The sequence below is a fragment of the Vigna unguiculata genome, chromosome 6 (assembly GCF_037176805.1).
Source record: "Vigna unguiculata cultivar grain cowpea cultivar isolate G323 ecotype 2 chromosome 6, ASM3717680v1, whole genome shotgun sequence".
Classification (NCBI taxonomy): Eukaryota; Viridiplantae; Streptophyta; class Magnoliopsida; order Fabales; family Fabaceae; genus Vigna; species Vigna unguiculata.
The window spans coordinates 41,399,686-41,417,768 of NC_140797.1; the positions used below are offsets into that span (position 1 = coordinate 41,399,686).

Consider the following 18,083-nt stretch of genomic DNA (forward strand, 5'->3'; position numbering starts at 1 on the left):
TTTTTAGCTTATGCATTTTTTAATTTTACTGATATTCTAATTTACAATTAGTTTTCCTAATGTTTAAGTTATTTGTTATATAGCAAAAGAAAAAAGAAGAGTCATTTTCAGTCAACTTTTGTTTTTTGGTGATGATTGATGGATACCCCTCGGAATTTTTATTCCACCATTGATTATATTACTTTTACATTAAACCATATAATTTATATTATAATTAAATATCTTGTTTTAATATTTATCAATAAAAGCCGTTGTAACGTCTTTTTTTTTTTAAATGAAGATATCAAAATGCTGTTTTACTCCTTTTAATATATGCTTCAGAAATTCTACGAAACAACTTTTTTAGCCAGACGGGTATTTTTTACAACTAAAATCAGCATTATTCAATTGTTTTAACATTAGGTTCGAATTACCCACCATCGAGAAAAAAAAAATCAGAAGTTCAAACCGAGAAAATGCGTTATTTTTCAATTCTTTTCATGATTTTTCATGTTATAGTCATTTTTTATATTTCAATAATATTTTTTACACTGTGACTCTGCACAGCCTTTTTACGTGAAACCTGTTTAAAAAAAAAAATTAAGTGACTTTGAAAAGTACATACATTATCTGATAAACTCAATGATCGCTGTATGTCTGTCTAGCAAAACACAAATGCCTTGGGCCTTTAATAAAACATAAGTTGGGCCAAAAATTGTGCTACCCAAAACCACATCAAGTTTACCAATTGCTATCTACGTTCCCATGTTTTTTATCTGTACCCTATCTCTAAGTGAAAGACAATACCATTCAACTCCTTCCTATATCAGCACTCGAGTTTAAGTTTGCAACATCCAAAAATACTTGCTACAATTAATATGGTATTTGTCGGAAAAGTGTTGAAGTTGCATTTGTTAAAGCTAAGAGGTATTTTTATTTTTGCAAGGATAAATGCAATCGAGATTCACCATTTAAAGAAACACGCCAAGAACAAAGTACAACAATATTATACTTTCAAATTGTATTCAATATTCAAGGGTGTTTCTTACAAGAGAGTCTTATTTATAGCTTTTATTAGAGCTGTCCAAATCGGTCTGATTCATCATAGATTTATTATTTAGTAAGTTAACCTAATCCGACTCACTTATTATTAACAAGTCAAAAAAATTTTAATCCGGTTTGGCCTACCATAGGTTGGCTCACTGGCTCAATTTATTAAAAAAAAACATACAATTTTTTTTTCTTCAATTCCAAAAAAAACTAAATTATTATTGTGATTAAAATCTAAATAATTTTCAATACAATCCAAAATAATGTTAATCATAAATACAAATCAAAATCACAAAAATACTAGGTTTGCATTTGTCAACCCAATTCAACCCAAATACAAACAAGTTGTGTGAGTGTGACCTTTATATGTGGGTGGGTCAGTGAACCAATCCGATTTACTACGAGTTCAACTTGAATTAATCAGGTTCTTGATGGATCGGGTCAAAAATTAACCTTGTACTGAAATTTAATAAAAAATTTTAATCTAACCCAATTCGAACCCATGATAAATCAGATTAGTTTACGAAATTTGACTCACTTCGAGGTCTCTAGCTTTTACATTCAAACGAGAGCCATGAGAAAAATATTATAATGATTATATGAACATAAGTTTAATGATTACAATAACACACACAAATCTTATAATTACAGGAAGTTAGTTTTTAAATAATAATTTTTTGTTATCATCAATATTTTATTTAGTAAGAACATTAAACATATATAATTTTTACCTTATTAGTGTATCGAAGTATAACTATGAAATAATAAAATAAATATTTGAAATAATATAAATAGCTAAAATAAAATATATGATATAAATATTTGACTAATAACATCTTTATTTTTATCGTTATTCTTTTTTGTTTAGTAAAAAATTAAAAGTAATTTTTCTTATGTAAAATGTAAATTTTGTTTTTTTTTTAAAAAAAAGAGCCATGCCTTATGATAGGATGGGGAAAAAAAATCATGTTTTATGTATAAAAGAGGGAAAGAATAATTTCATAAATATTTTTTAGAATAAAATACAAATAGATATAAAATGGTATTTTTAGCAACGCTTAGGATCACACCAAATTTTCAACTAAATAAAAAAAATTTATAAACTACTGAAATGCAATGCCGTAGCTTAATGAATAAAAATGGAGCAGTACTTTTAAGAAGTCATTAATATCACGCCGATAACGAGTTTAAAGAAATTCATGTAGTTAACGTCGACATGACATGGCTAAAACAAGAATTTTTAATATAAAATGCACATATAAAATAATTAATTAAGGAAGTTAAGATATTGAAAAATCTCAACTTTAAATTGTGTATAAGAATTGATTTATATTTTTCACACTCTTATGTCATATTTTAATAAGTAGAAATATATCATAAATACCTTTTCTAACACATTTTTATCATCGAATTAAAATCTATTAAAAAATAAAAAAAAATAAAATCAACTTCTTGTTATAGGAATTTAACTCAAGACCTTAGTTGTAATCATTACAATCAACCACGTACCACTAGACAAAAAATTATAGCTAATAATCAAAACGTAAGTCTTTTTACTTAAGAGTGTAACAGCCAAAATATCACAATTTGATTATGACTCGGTTTATTTGAACTCTGTCACAGTACAATTGATGTCACATGCAACAATCTTTTTCTCAGCAATTGTCCTATTAAGAATCTCACTTGGATTGTGACTTGGTCTACTTAACCTTTGTCACAAAATAATTGTGCAACCTGCATCACTTCTTAATTATTTAGTCTCTTGACAATATTTTATAATTTTAAAAAATTTTAACAAATTGAAAAGAGTTTTTTTTTTTTTTTATTTTTTATAAGAGGTTATTTGTAGCTATGATTGATATCGTGTGTTTAATTTAGTCAACTTTGGTAATCAGTAACAGTTTTTGATGTGTTGGTAAGGCTTAGGCAAATTCAAACACGCACACATAAGTTTACGTACTCACTTCACTTTTCAATACAAATCTAAATTCAACTCTCCAAACATGACTTTCTTCTGTAATAAATTAATATATATTATCTCAAACAAATGCTTATTTGACCACCAAATTTAATGAATTCTAAGAAATTCCACCACCTGATTTCAGCAAAATAAATATTAAATTTGATCATCACTCAGATTGTGAGGCCAAAGTAAAATAATAGGGACACGTAATCCTCATCGATATCATTAGTTTCACTCCCTTTCTCTACAATAGAAATCCAGAATTCGTAATCTAGAAAAAATAATATTTATGCAAATGGATCCCTTTCTCATGACAATGCATTGAATGAAAATCTATATATTATGAAATTTTAAATATTGAATCATTCTAAAATTAATATAAAAAATGTTTAATAATTTAAATGTAAATGTCGACATTTTTACGTTGACATTAATAAAGATGAGATAGATGACACAAGAAAAAGGAAGAAAGAAAAGGTAAACGAAAGGAGAAAGATAATATGAAAGAGGTTGAACAATGGGAAAGGGAGAGACAAATGCAAGAATAAGGAGACATTGAGACATTGATGTGAGTAAAAATATATACCGTTAAATTTAACGCAAAATTATAATTCATTTTTATTTAAAATTTTGATATATTTTTAAATTTTAAAAATGAATAAATATAATTTTTTTAACTCAATTATATTAAATATTTTTTATGTGTTAAAGACATTTTTCAGCTGACATTGAAGTAGAAACATGTCAAATGATTTATTTAATTCAAATACTAGTATAAAATATATTTGACATGTTAAAATTATTTATTATAATTGGATTAAAGTAACTATGCATTAATTTTTTTTAATTTGGAGACTAGAATGCATCGAAGTTTCAGATAAAAACGAACTCCTCAATTTATTATCAAAATTTAAGAACTAAAAATATATCTAAATAAAAAATAAAAAATTGTTTTAAATCAAATGATGTGAGAACATAAAAAAAAAAAAAAACTAGATTAAAAAAGAGGGAATAAAGCATGAGAAGACCACGTGAAAACTCATGAAGTTCCTATTTATTTTAATGATGTCATGTTTAATAAAAGGACGAGATAAATCATATATTACTCCTTACCAAGATGAAGTCAAATAACTAACAATGTTTCGAGAATCTAAAATTCAAAATTGTTATTAACATCCAAATTTTATGATAATAAATACTTAAATCAATAATTCTGTTAGAAAAAATTAGACTGAAATTAAATACAATAAAGTCTCCTATCAAAAACCATAAAATCTTAACGAGATAGAATCTTAGAAATATAATAGTCTTAATAAAAAGGATTTAAATAATTTTAGTGATACGATACGACATACACACATTTAATTCAATTGATTATTTTATATTTTTCTATCTCTAATGTGGTATTAAAGTTAATATGAATTCCTAGACAAGTTTAATTTTCTAGACAATATTGAATCATCGATATGAGAGATGTGTACAGAAATCTCGTATTAAGTAAATATTTAACTAAATTATATAATATATAAATAAATATAAATATCATTTTACTAAATTAATTTTATAAACTAAAATAAAATTAATATAAATTACAAGATAACGTTAAAGACTCTTCTAAACAACAGCATAAAATATAAATATAAAATAATTCATTAAAATAAATGTGTGATTTACATAAAAGAAAAAAAAAAGGTTGTATACAATACCAAACATACTATCGTGCTCAATAAAAAATAAAATAAAATAATTTATTATATATAATATCTAAAACCAAAATAAGCAATTATATATAATATATATAGTATGTAAATGTACTTTATTAGATATTTTCAAATTAAAAAATAAATCTTACTGATTTCCGACGGTAATAGGAAAACTTCATGAATTTGGTCCTGTAATGTAAGCAATATGGATGAATAACACTTGTAACAAAGTTTATAAGAATATCTACTACGATATTTTGATAAGTTAGTTTTAGCTTATTTTCATAAAAAATAATCATATAGAACATCAAAAGTTTATGCATGTTATGCCGAACATTGTGTAACAAATCAAATGTTTAAACAATTTTAGTACATGACATTTGAAGTCTTGTGTTGCGGCCTTATCGGTCTCAGTTTGCAACTTTTCTTCAATCACCGATTATTTGTTGTCTGTGGAAGTAGTTCATGGATCTTTTAAGTGGCGCCCGCATATGAAACTTCTTGGATTTAAACTAGATAAATGGAAACTTCTGTTTCAAAAACTTTCTGGCGTTTTTAATCAACATTATTGTCAACGTTTATCTTTAGCATTACAATGTAAACCATGTTAAAAATATCTATTAAAGAATTTTATTTATTTATTTATTTACTGATATAACACACCTCATGCAAATACTCTTGCTTGATCAAAAATATGTTTTGAGCTCACACGCTATTTTGTTAATATATCCGAAAAATTATATGTGAAAGTGAAACTGGCATATATTAGTCGGCTTATTTCCAAAAGTCTACTGCAGGAAGAGTATAGAACATTTAATTCAGTAAAGATAAATAAATAAATTAAAGAACCTTTTATAATTATTTATGCGAAAATTTTGACGTGTTTGATTTCACATGAGATATTACAGAATAAGGGCAATCATATTTAGCAAGGTCAAAGAATGATTGAGTTACGTTATCTATTTCGTATATATGGAAAATATTTGTAGGTAACCATATTCATCTTCTCATTTGTCTTTGACGCTTTCTTCCTCCACAGGTTTCCATTATAAAATCCAATGTAGATCATGCTCAATAATACAAACACTAAAAACTTGTCTTCTTTGTTACTCTAGCACCACCATTAGATATCCAAAAATGGAAGCTCTTTCTCTTCCTAGAATACTACTATCACTATTTTCCATTGCTGTGTTACTTTCTACAGTTGCACACCCAGCTTCAGCTGCAAATTCATCTCACAACACTTTTCTTCATTGCCTTGTAAATTATTCAGAACCCTCTCACCCCATAACTTCAGCCATTTTCACGCCAACAAACGCTTCATTCTCCTCGGTCTTGGACGCTTATGTCAGAAACCTTCGTTTCAACACCTCCACAACCCGAAAGCCATTCCTTATAATAACTGCATTGCATGTATCCCATATACAAGCATCCATCATTTGCGCTCAGAAGTACAACTTGCAAATGAAAATTCGAAGTGGAGGCCATGACTATGAGGGTGTGTCCTACGTGGCTGAGGTCCCTTTCTTCATCCTTGACATGTTCAATCTCCGAACGATTGAAGTCGACATAGACACTGAAACCGCTTGGGTACAAGCTGGCGCAACGCTTGGTGAAGTTTATTACAGAATTGGTGAGAAGAGTAAAATTCATGGTTTTCCAGCGGGGGTTTGTCCCACTGTTGGTGTAGGAGGCCACATAAGTGGTGGTGGCTATGGTAATATGATGAGAAAATACGGTCTCTCAGTGGATAATGTTGTTGATGCAGAAATAGTTGATGTTGAAGGTAGATTGCTTGATAGAAAATCTATGGGTGAAGATCTGTTTTGGGCCATCACAGGTGGTGGTGGATCTAGCTTTGGTGTGGTATTATCCTACAAAATAAAGCTTGTTCGAGTTCCTGAGGTGGTGACTGTTTTTAGAGTAGAGAGTACCGTGGAGAAAAACGCCACTGATATAGTTTATAACTGGCAGCATGTTGCACCAACTATCGACAACGACCTTTTCATTAGACTTATATTGGACGTTGTAAACAGTACACAGAATGGAAAAAAGACTGTAAGAGCTTCTTTCGTAGCTCTATTCCTTGGTGACTCCAAAAGCCTTGTTTCTCTCTTGAATGAGAAATTCCCTGAGTTGGGTTTGAAGGAATCTGACTGCATCGAAACCAGTTGGCTTCGTTCGGTGCTGTTTTGGACAAACATCAACATTACAACACCTGTTGAGGTTTTACTTGATAGACAGCCACAATCACCTGTGAACTACTTGAAAAGAAAATCTGACTATGTAAAAGAACCAATTTCCAAAGAGGGTTTTGAAGGACTTTGGAAGAAGATGATCGAGTTGGAGGATACATTGTTTCAATTCAATCCTTATGGTGGAAGAATGGCTGAGATTCCATCAACATCAACTCCTTTCCCTCATCGAGCAGGGAATCTATGGAAGCTTCAATACCAAGCTAATTGGAATCGGGCAGGGAAAGAGGTAGCAGATCACTACATAAACTTGACAAGAGTACTTCATAAGTATATGACTCCTTTTGTCTCCAAGAATCCAAGAGAGGCTTTTTACAATTATAAGGACCTTGACTTGGGAATTAACCACAATGGTAAGAACAGTTATGCTGAAGGAAAAGTTTATGGAGTGGAGTATTTCAAAGATAACTTTAACAGGTTGGTTGAAATAAAGACCAAGGTTGATCCTCATAATTTCTTTAGGAATGAACAAAGCATCCCTACGCTCCCACGGAGTTAGGATAATAGCAAATAAAATGTCATTAATGTTTGTAGTTTGTTGATTACTTTGTTTATTATAATGTAGTGGAAATAAGTGGGTTAAGAAACTATGTTGGTTTGCTGTTAAATTATGAAATGTATTGTTTTTTAATTATGTACCTATTGTATGTTATTTGAACAGTCATATAATTTGAGATGCAGTTTTAGTAAAAGTCTTCTTTAAAATATTGAATTTATTGACTTATGATTGTGTAAAAGGCTAGACAATGAAAAACAAAAATCATATTTAAAGAATAGTTAATTATTATAAGTGGTGTTACTTTAGATAATAAATGAAACAATTGAAATATTATTGACGTTAAAAAAATGTGGAGATGAAGGAGAGATTTACAATTAGGGTTGGAAAAGACAAATATGGTAATGAGACGGGTGCATCATGAAGCAGAAGATAAAAGAAGCCAAACGTAATAGTTGAAAATAATAAAATTTAAATTTAATTTTAATTTGGAAAGGGATAAAATTATTTAATTATCTTAAAAAAAATTGAATTGAATCAAAATAACAAATTCAAGAATTCTAAAAAAATTCTCAAGAGGATGACTTTTCACAAACATTAACATGGGTCCTTTTGATTGTCATGTGACACAATACCGACACATGAACACGTTTTAAGAAAATCAATAAATAGAATTAAAAAATTATAAAGAAATTAAATAAAAATCTTAACTTGTGACTTATATATTTTTAACATATTAGTATGGGTGGAAATGATCAAATTTAAAATGTTTCACTACACTTAATAAGTGTCACACGTGGTTTAGAAATTAAGATCACATATAGTTTAAATATTTCTTTCTCCATCAAATCTTTAAGACGTTTTTTAAAAACAAAATTATAATAGAGTTTCACACTAATACGACAAAATTGACTTGTATCGGATCAGAACAATACCTGTATGTGAGTACAACAACTCTTCTTATCCTCAACTAGAAGTATTGAAAACATAAAACATAATTTAAAAATAAAAATCTAATTGAGAAATCAATTCAAAACTTTCATAGAAAATAGAGATAAAAACGTAATTAAACCAACAGTATTTAAAGACAAAAACAAATAAAATTTCTATTTTTCAATTGTATATCAAAATGAAATTTCGTGCAATGGAGGGATAATCCCCCTTAGTCAATAGTAAGATCTATTCCTATGGAATTTATTTTGATGAAAGCAATTTTTTTTTATTACTATAAGAATTTATTACTATAAGAAGGATTTGACGGGTAAATTTACAGATCTGGGTTAGTTTGAAATGCATTTTATAAATCTGGGTCGGTTGACGAAAAATTTACACAAAAACATAAAGTCGTTAAGATGCAGAACGAACATCATCTTAAATCGTTATGATTATCAATATTTTTTTCATAAAATATTAAAAAAGTGAAAACCGTTACCACTCATAATGACTTCTAATACAGAAGCCGTGATGCAAAACCATGCAAAACGATGCAAAACTAAAACCTAGGACCTAACTGTTTTGATTTTTTAATTTTTTTAATATTTTGTTTTTTCTAATTTATAGGCACAAAGACTTGAAAAAATTAGAAAATTAATTAAAAAACACTTAAAAAATATGAAAAATAGTAATATAAAATTTTTTACATTTTTTTTATTTTAGTTTTTAATATTAAGTTTTTATTTTTAAATTACAGACACGTTTTTGACTTAAAAATTAGAAAATTACTAAAAAGATATGAAAATTAATAGTATGAAAAAGTTTTAAAATTTTAAATTACTTTTTTAATAAATTAATCTGAATATTATTTTTTATTAATTTTCAGATCTTTTAAGTGTTTTATTAATTAATTTTGTAATTTTTTTAATTAACTAATATAAAAATAACAATTAAGTAATATTAAAACAATTAACTACAATTAAATAATAGAAAAAATATAATGTCGTTGACCGCTCTAACCGTTTGTGTTTTTCTTAATTAATTTTTGTAATTTTTAAAAGTTAAAAACGCACATTTTAAAAAAATAAATATAAATCAATCGTTAGGATTAGTAACGTTTTTAGCTCAAAGCCTATTACTTTGATTGTTAAAGTCTTTATTGATGGTCACGGTTTCACTTTTTTAAATTTTGTCAGAAAGTCATAACAATTTTGTTTAGTGTGATGTATCGACTTCACCCATTTTATGTAATTTTCGAGTCAACTAACCCAGATTTGTAAAATAGGTTTGAAACTGACCCACATTTGTAAATTTGCCGACGTTACTTTAAAAATATTTGCATGTTGTTTTTGCAATTCAAAATATTAGAATTTGTTGAATTGTTGCAGTACTTCTCGAGAAATAAAACTGAGAGAGCTGGTGATTTGTTGGTGCTACTGCTGATAGTCAGATACTGGGCGCTGCTGCTGCTGCTGTTGCAGATTTTCTGTTCTTCAATTCGTCTCTTGCATGTGCTGCTGCTGCACCATTAATTCTTCAAAAACCATCCACATAATTAAATAACTTGTAAAATTACCATATTTTGTCATAAGCGCCTGCATAAACGCTTGTTATCATATAACTGAATATTTAACTCTTCATTGATATATATAATCGTGCAAACTTTACTTGATAAAAAAAAAAATTTGAAGCTTATTTGTATTTATAATTTTTCGGAACCCAAATAATGTAGAAGTGAAACTGGACGATGAATGATAAAAATAAAATTGTATGCGAAAACTGTGATTTGGATTACGAAAAATATGAAGAATCTTAATTTCCAGGATGCTTATAAATCCAATACAGATCATGCCGAATGGAATCACTAAAGACCCTTTTCTTTGTTATATTATCAAACAAGAGCATTCGAAAAAGCAACAATGGAAGTCATTCCTTCTCATAGAATACAACCATCCTTATTTCTCATCACTGTCTTGCTTTCTGTGATTGAATTTTCAGCTTCAGCTGCAAATTCAACAACACCCAACACTTTTCTTCGTTGTCTTTTAAATCATTCAGAGTCCTCTCACCCCATACATTCAGCAATCTTTACAATAAACAACCACTCATTCTCTTCTGTGTTGCAGGCCCAGATAAGAAACCTTCGTTTCAACACCTCCACCACCCAAAAACCATTCCTTATAGTAACTGCATTGCATGTATCCCATGTACAAGCATCCGTTATCTGTGCCAAAAAGCACAAATTGTTGATGAAAATTCGTAGTGGTGGCCATGACTATGAAGGGGTCTCTTACGTGGCTGGAGATCCATTCTTCATCCTTGACATGTTCTCACTCCGATCCATTGAGGTTGACATAGACGACGAGACCGCTTGGGTTCAAACTGGTGCAACGCTTGGAGAAGTTTATTATCGAATTGGTGAGAAGAGTAAAATTCACGGTTTCCCAGCAGGGGTTTGTCCCTCTGTTGGAGTGGGAGGTCACATAAGTGGTGGTGGCTACGGCAATATGATGAGAAAATATGGTCTCACAGTAGATAATGTTATTGATGCACAAATGGTTGATGTTGAAGGTAGATTGCTTGATAGAAAATCCATGGGGGAAGATCTCTTTTGGGCCATCACAGGTGGTGGAGGATCTAGCTTTGGCGTCATCATTGCCTACAAAATAAAGCTAGTTCGAGTTCCAGATACAGTCACTGTTTTTAAAGTTGCAAAAACCCTCGAGGAAAATGCTACTGATATAGTCTATAAATGGCAGCATGTTGCATCAGCTATCAGTCACGACCTTTTCATTAGACTTATCTTGGACGTTGTAAACGATACACAAAAAGGAACAAAGACCGGAAGAGCAACATTCGTAGCTTTATTCCTTGGTGACTCGAAAAGCCTTGTTTCTCTCTTGAGTGAAAAGTTTCCTCAATTGGTTGTGAAGCAATCTGATTCTATTGAAACAAGTTGGCTTCGTTCTGTGTTGTTTTTCGCAGACATCAACATTTCAGAACCTGTTGAGATTTTGCTTGACAGACAACCAAAATCACTCATATACTTGAAAAGGAAATCTGATTATGTAAAGAAACCAATTTCCAAAGCAGGGTTGGAAGGGATTTGGAAGAAGATGATCGAGTTGGATAATACAGTAAAATTATATTTCAATCCTTATGGTGGAAGAATGTCTGAGATTCCATCAACAGCAACACCTTTCCCTCATCGAGCTGGGAACCTATGGAAGATCCAATACCAAGCAAATTGGAATGAGGCAGGGAAACAGTTTGTTGACCATTACATAAAGATGGCAAGAGTACTTCACAACTACATGACTCCTTTTGTCTCTAATAATCCAAGACAAGCTTTCTTCAATTATAGGGACTTTGACTTAGGAATTAACTACAATGGTATGAACAGCTACACCGAAGGAAGAGTTTACGGAGTGAAGTATTTCAAGAATAACTTCAACAGGTTAGTTGAAATAAAGACCAAGGTTGATCCTCATAATTTCTTTAGGAACGAACAAAGCATCCCTACACTACCTCACGTGAAGAGTTAGAAGAATGGTGAACCTAAATGTATTGGTACAAATGTTTTGCGAACAATGAGAATCAACCTTGTGTTTGAACTTGTGTTTGGATTTCAACAATTTCTTTAAATTGAAATACTTGATAACTCAATTATTTGTAATTGAATTTTTGTCATTTCTTAAATTTCAATTTTTTTAATAAAACAATTTAATTTCTGTTTTACGACAAACTTTACACTAATTTTGAATTTTATTTAATTTAGTTCGACCTTTAATTTGTTACGACTCGTTTTTTATTTTTGGTTCAAGTCGACCTTCGACTCGACTATAAACTTTCGGCCCAACTCGAGCTGGTTTGTCTCGGTCTTTGGTTCGACTTAGGCCTGCCTGACCCAACCTTTGGCCCGACCTGGGCTGGTCAGCTAGACTTTTGACCTAGACCAACTAGTCACAACCTTCTGCTTAGTCCAACTCGACTTTTTGGACCTGTAGACTTTTTTTGTCCTAACCGGAGAGCAATTCCACAACAATTTTCTTCCTTTTTAAGTGAATTTCAAATTCTTCTATTTTAGTTACTTGAAATACAGTATTAAAATCCTTAATTTCAATTTCTTATTAATTAGAATTTTAAATTCTCTAAATAAATGAATTATTCTCTTAAACTGCCTCAACCAAACACACTATAAAAATGTTTTGTTATAAGTCTCTAATCGACTGAATACTTACGGAAATTCTAAATAATATTAATGTGACTCTTTATATTTAATTTCTTATAGAATTTCTAAGTCTTACTTTTTTGGAGCACACAAAACAAGTAAGCTAAAATGTAAAGAAATTATCCACATTTGATTTTAAATTTTATATCTTTGAAGTTTTGTGTGTACCATTATTAAATTGATCTCAAGAGTTGCAGATCTTGAAAAACGACACAAACAATACTTCAGTATCCAATAACATGATTGATAACAATGTCCAAGTTCTTTATTAGAAGGAGAAGAGTATGATTTGTACTAAGTATGAAGTTCAAACTAATATAGTTGTAGCCCATGCATTACAAGAAAGAAAAAAAAAATTATATACGTTGTAGTTTTTAGGACAAATAATATATAAGTACAAAGGTTAAATATGTTTGTGGTGCCTTAACTTTAAGGAAAAATTGGAATTAATTCATCTTCGAAATTTTGAACTGATTGAATCCCCATTTTTAGAAATGTATGGATTTAGTCCTTTTAAGTAAATTTTATTAAGTTTATTTAACGTTTTAAACACATTTTATAATAACATTTGAGTTATTTACATCATTTGACATATTTTCACTTCAATATCCACTAAAAAATGTGTTTAAAACTTCAAATAAACTTAACAAAATTTGGTTAAAAAACTAAATTCACGCATTTCTAAAATTGGATGGCTAAATTGGGTCAAACTTTCAAATAAAGACTAATTCCAAATTTTAACAAAAGTTAAGAGATAAAAACATATTTAATCCTAAGTAAAATTATGCATAAACCTATATTTTCTTACATAATTTTTTGTTAGATGCATTGCCTTGATTTTTTTTTATGAGTTTTTTAATAACTCAACTGTGTTAAATCTCACTAGTGTTCCCTTCAAATAACATACAAGAGCAAGAAGAGTTAAAGAAATGTTGCAATTGGTACATACAAATTAATGTATATGGTTATATCCAAAAACTCCTTTAGGTGGTTAGAATAGATACTTTATTTTATTTACAGGCATAATTTAGGTAAATTATTTTTTTATTGATGATTTGACTTAGTGGAAATAACAAAGTGTTCTTGATAAATGAATGTCTAAGAAAAGTTTATCTTGAATGAATGTCTAACAAAATAAATTAGTTTGAGTATCAAAATCTAGTGATATTAAAGATGTAATAATTGTGAAGTAAAACTTGAAAATGAAAATTCGGATTTTTTTTGTTGAATTTTTTTATCTCATCTATATTATGAGTCTTTAAAATACACTTATTTGATATTAAAAGAAGAGTTCAAATTTGAAAAAAAAAAACACACTTGAAAGAAAATTATGCAAAAAGATATTGAAATAAGACAAATTTTAGCAATATATTAATGGGAAGAATATTGAATAATATTATAAAAAGTGTTTAATGAAGATTAAATATTTATTTAAGACATTTGAAAAATATTTAGCAATATTAATGTAACCTTTCATAATAGTTATAAGTGTTATGATATTATAGCTATTAGGATGACAGGTATGAGGCGAAGGAGTTTCCTTATTAATATTAGGAATAAAAAGTTATTATCTCCTTATTATTAATAATATTAATTGTAAAATTAAAACTCTTAAATAAAATTAATAATAATAATAATTATTCTTAAACTTTTTAAATAATTAATAATAATAATTATTATTATTATTATATTAATAATAATAATAATTATTATTATTATATTAATAATAATAATTATTATTATAAGTATTATAATTACTAGCGTAAACACAGGCGCAATCGCGTCTGTGTGAATACATTTTTTAAATATGCATAATATTATATTAATAGATGATAATATTGTAATGTTATCAAGTTAATATATAAATTAAAATTATATTTATTAAAAGTAAAATAAAATATATAAGAACAGACCAAAAAATAACCATTGATAAATAAAGAAGAAGAGAAGAAACAAAGACATCTGATTTTATAAAAAGTTTGTAAAAGTAACAGTCAATTTTTAAAAATTTAATAAATATATTTTTATGTTTAACATATTCGTTATAATTTATGTTAGACTTTTTTTATAACATCCCATTCAAATGAGTGCCAACTTTAAGTACTTGCAATTCCATACAATCAAGCACAACCCACAACCATAATTCTTACACCAAAATCCCCAAAAAAAATTATTATCACGAAACCAAAATCATTGCAGTAATGCGTGACACATTTCTCAACCTACAGACATCTAATCGACGACCCAACCGATAAAACCATAAAATATCATGTTATGAACCACATGTCAAATTTTGAGCTCAATCCAACGGTTAATGAGTCGGGAAAGTCAATTTTACTAAAACTGTGCGTATCAGAAAAACACACAGTCGCCCAGCGACCCAGGGCACTCGCCCAACGACTGTGCGACGCAGCAGAATACGAAAAATAACGTCAAATATAGTTTCATGAATATTTGAACCCCTAACTCAAAAATATACCAAAAATTCCCAATCTTTTCTCATATTTTACAAAACATTAATCACATCAAATAGAAATAACGTGAAACCCTAGCTTCCCTTACCTGAAAAATGACTAATATTGGACTTCGAATCTTAAGCCAGCGAAACCAGTAGCTCCAAGGACAAATTTATGAACTGAAACAGTAACACGACAAAGGAAATTGCATTCACACAGTGAGTCCCGACATAAACCACGAAAACAACTTAGAAAGCTAGGTTCGAGAACTAACTTACGTGAACAGGAGACGGAGGTCGAGTTCACTTGAACTTGGGTAGATCTCCAAACCCTAGCAGAGGGTATGTGGAGAGAAAATGGGTGAGTTAGGACACTGATTTTTTAAAATGACTTGCAATTAAGGGACCTTGACTGCTTTAGGGGCCTTGGCACCCTATGAGCCAGCCTTTAGGTCCAACAATGTGGTAGCCCTTAACATTAGGTACTCAATAAAAGTGGGTGTTACATTTTTTGTATTATTTGTCATCATATCTTCAAAATATACTAAATATCAATTTTAATATTTGAAAATATATTAAAAAAATTAAAATACCTTAATCAATACATTGTTAATATTTAATATAAGATAGGATAAAAATAAATCCAGATTTTTTATTAAAATTTTTGGTGCCATCTTCTGTTCTGCTAAATATTAAAAATATATTATATTAATATTTAAAAAAAAATTAATAAATATTTTAAAATTTTTAAATCAGTCATCTTCGATATATTTTGAAATCACAGTAAAATAAAGTTCAGAAGACCATTAAAGTGAGAAAACCCATAGAAGAGAGAATCTAGTTTCGTCATCAGTCCATTTCATAGCATGCTATGCGAATCACGTTTCGCTCTTACAGCCAAAAGCGTCGCTTTCGGTAAGACAGTGAAACTGAAACAAATGTACCAGGTTTTTAAGAGATAATAATAAATCTCAAATTATAATCAAGATTTTATTAAAATAAATATAATATTAAATAATTTATCTAATAAAAAATATTTTATTCTAAAACTAGAATGAATTACGTAGTGATTAGAATTAAAACACATGTGCGGTTAAGAAATTAAAACGCCATGGTTGAAGAGTTCTAGCTTCTTATGTTATGTGCGTTCCCACGTAGAAGTCCTCAACCCCTACAATGGAACTGCTTTCTTCTACAACACTACTTCCAATTCTTCTGTGCCTTTCTCTTCTTTCTTCATATTTTGCTCCAAATTCAGCTGACAACACTTTTGTTCACTGCCTTGTGAATCAATCTGAGTCCTCTCACCCCATATCTGCAACAATTTTCTCACAAAACACTTCTTCATTCTCTTCAGTTCTGCAAGCCTACATCAGAAACCTTCGTTTCAACACCTCCACAACCCCTAAGCCATTCCTCATTATCACCCCATTCGATGTTTCCCATGTCAAAGCAGCAGTTGTTTGTGCCAAAAAACACAACTTGTTGATGAAAATTCGCAGTGGTGGCCATGACTACGAAGGGGCGTCTTACGTGTCTTCAAAGCCATTCTTCCTTCTTGACATGTTCAATCTCCGATCTATCGGGATTGACATTGAATCTGAGAGCGCCTGGGTCCAAGCTGGTGCAACGCTTGGCGAAGTTTATTATGGAATTGCTGAGAAGAGTAAAACCCATGGTTTTCCAGCAGGGGTTTGTCCCACTGTTGGGGTTGGTGGTCACATTAGTGGTGGTGGTTATGGCAATCTCATGAGAAAATACGGCACTGCAGTGGACAATGTTGTTGACGCACAAATAGTGGATGCTCAAGGTAGATTGCTTAACAGAAGAACCATGGGTGAAGATCTCTTCTGGGCTGTTAAAGGTGGCGGTGGAGGAAGCTTTGGTGTGATACTTGCGTACAAAATAAAACTAGTTCGAATTCCCGAGAAGGTAACTGTTTTCAAAGTGGGTAAAACCTTGGAGCAAAACGCCACCAACATAGTCTACAATTGGCAGCATGCAGCCCCTAGCATTGACAATAACCTTTTCATTAGGCTCATCTTGGAGGTGGTAAACGGCACAGAAGTTGGAACGAAGACTGTGAGAGCTACCTTCATAGCCCTCTTCCTTGGTGACTCCGAAAGCCTTGTTTCTGTCACGAAGGACAAGTTTCCTCAACTGGGTTTGAAGGAGTCAGATTGCATTGAAACAAGCTGGCTTCAATCTGTGATGTTTTGGGACAACATAGACATTGCAACCCCGGTCGAGATTTTGCTCGAGAGACAACCTCAGTCTTTGAAGTACTTGAAAAGGAAATCTGACTATGTGAAGAAGCCAATTTCGAAGGAGGGTTGGGAGGGGATTTGGAAGAAGATGATTGAGTTGGAAAAATCAGTGATGTTTTTCAATCCTTATGGTGGAAGAATGGCTGAGATTCCATCAACAGAAACTCCTTTCCCTCACCGAGCTGGGAACCTATGGAAGATCCAATACCAAGCAAATTGGTTTGAGGCAGGGGAAGAGGTAGCACAACACCACATGAAGCAGCTAAGAGAACTTTACAAATACATGACACCCTTTGTCTCCCAAAACCCAAGACAAGCTTTCATGTGTTACAAGGACTTGGATTTGGGCACCAACCACCACGGTTTTCTTGGCTACCTTAAAGGAAGAGCTTATGGAGTTCAATATTTCCACGACAACTTCAAAAGATTGGTTGAAATAAAGAGCAAGGTTGATCCTACCAATTTCTTCTGGACTGAACAAAGCATCCCGGTACTTAACTATGTTGAGTTCAGAAGATTGATTACTGGAAAATCTGTACTTTCTGTTATGTTCGGCTTGTTCGCAATACATTGGATTCGGAACCTCAAGTAACACATGTAATATTTTTCACTTGTAAGTGTTTTACTTTCTGTAAATTTTTTATCTTTCGGACAATATTGTGGTGCTAGTGAAGAACTTGAACGGATTCCGATCGTGAAAAACTTAACTTGGTATTGGAAGTAATACTTAGAGGCATTGCTCATATTTTAA

General features: G+C 30.3%; 1 protein-coding gene and 2 pseudogenes across 1 annotated transcript; all 3 read left to right on the plus strand.

The window, feature by feature from the left end:
• Positions 1–5,727: 5,727 nt before the first annotated feature.
• Positions 5,728–7,610, plus strand: LOC114186924 (FAD-binding Berberine family protein). Its single transcript, XM_028075003.2, has one exon. The coding sequence runs from the start codon at positions 5,833–5,835 to the stop codon at positions 7,447–7,449; it is 1,617 nt and encodes a 538-aa protein (XP_027930804.1). The 5' UTR covers positions 5,728–5,832; the 3' UTR covers positions 7,450–7,610.
• A 2,527-nt stretch (positions 7,611–10,137) lies between these two features.
• LOC114189232 (berberine bridge enzyme-like 8 pseudogene) lies at positions 10,138–12,000 on the plus strand (annotated as a pseudogene).
• A 4,155-nt stretch (positions 12,001–16,155) lies between these two features.
• Positions 16,156–18,083, plus strand: LOC114187440 (berberine bridge enzyme-like 8 pseudogene; annotated as a pseudogene).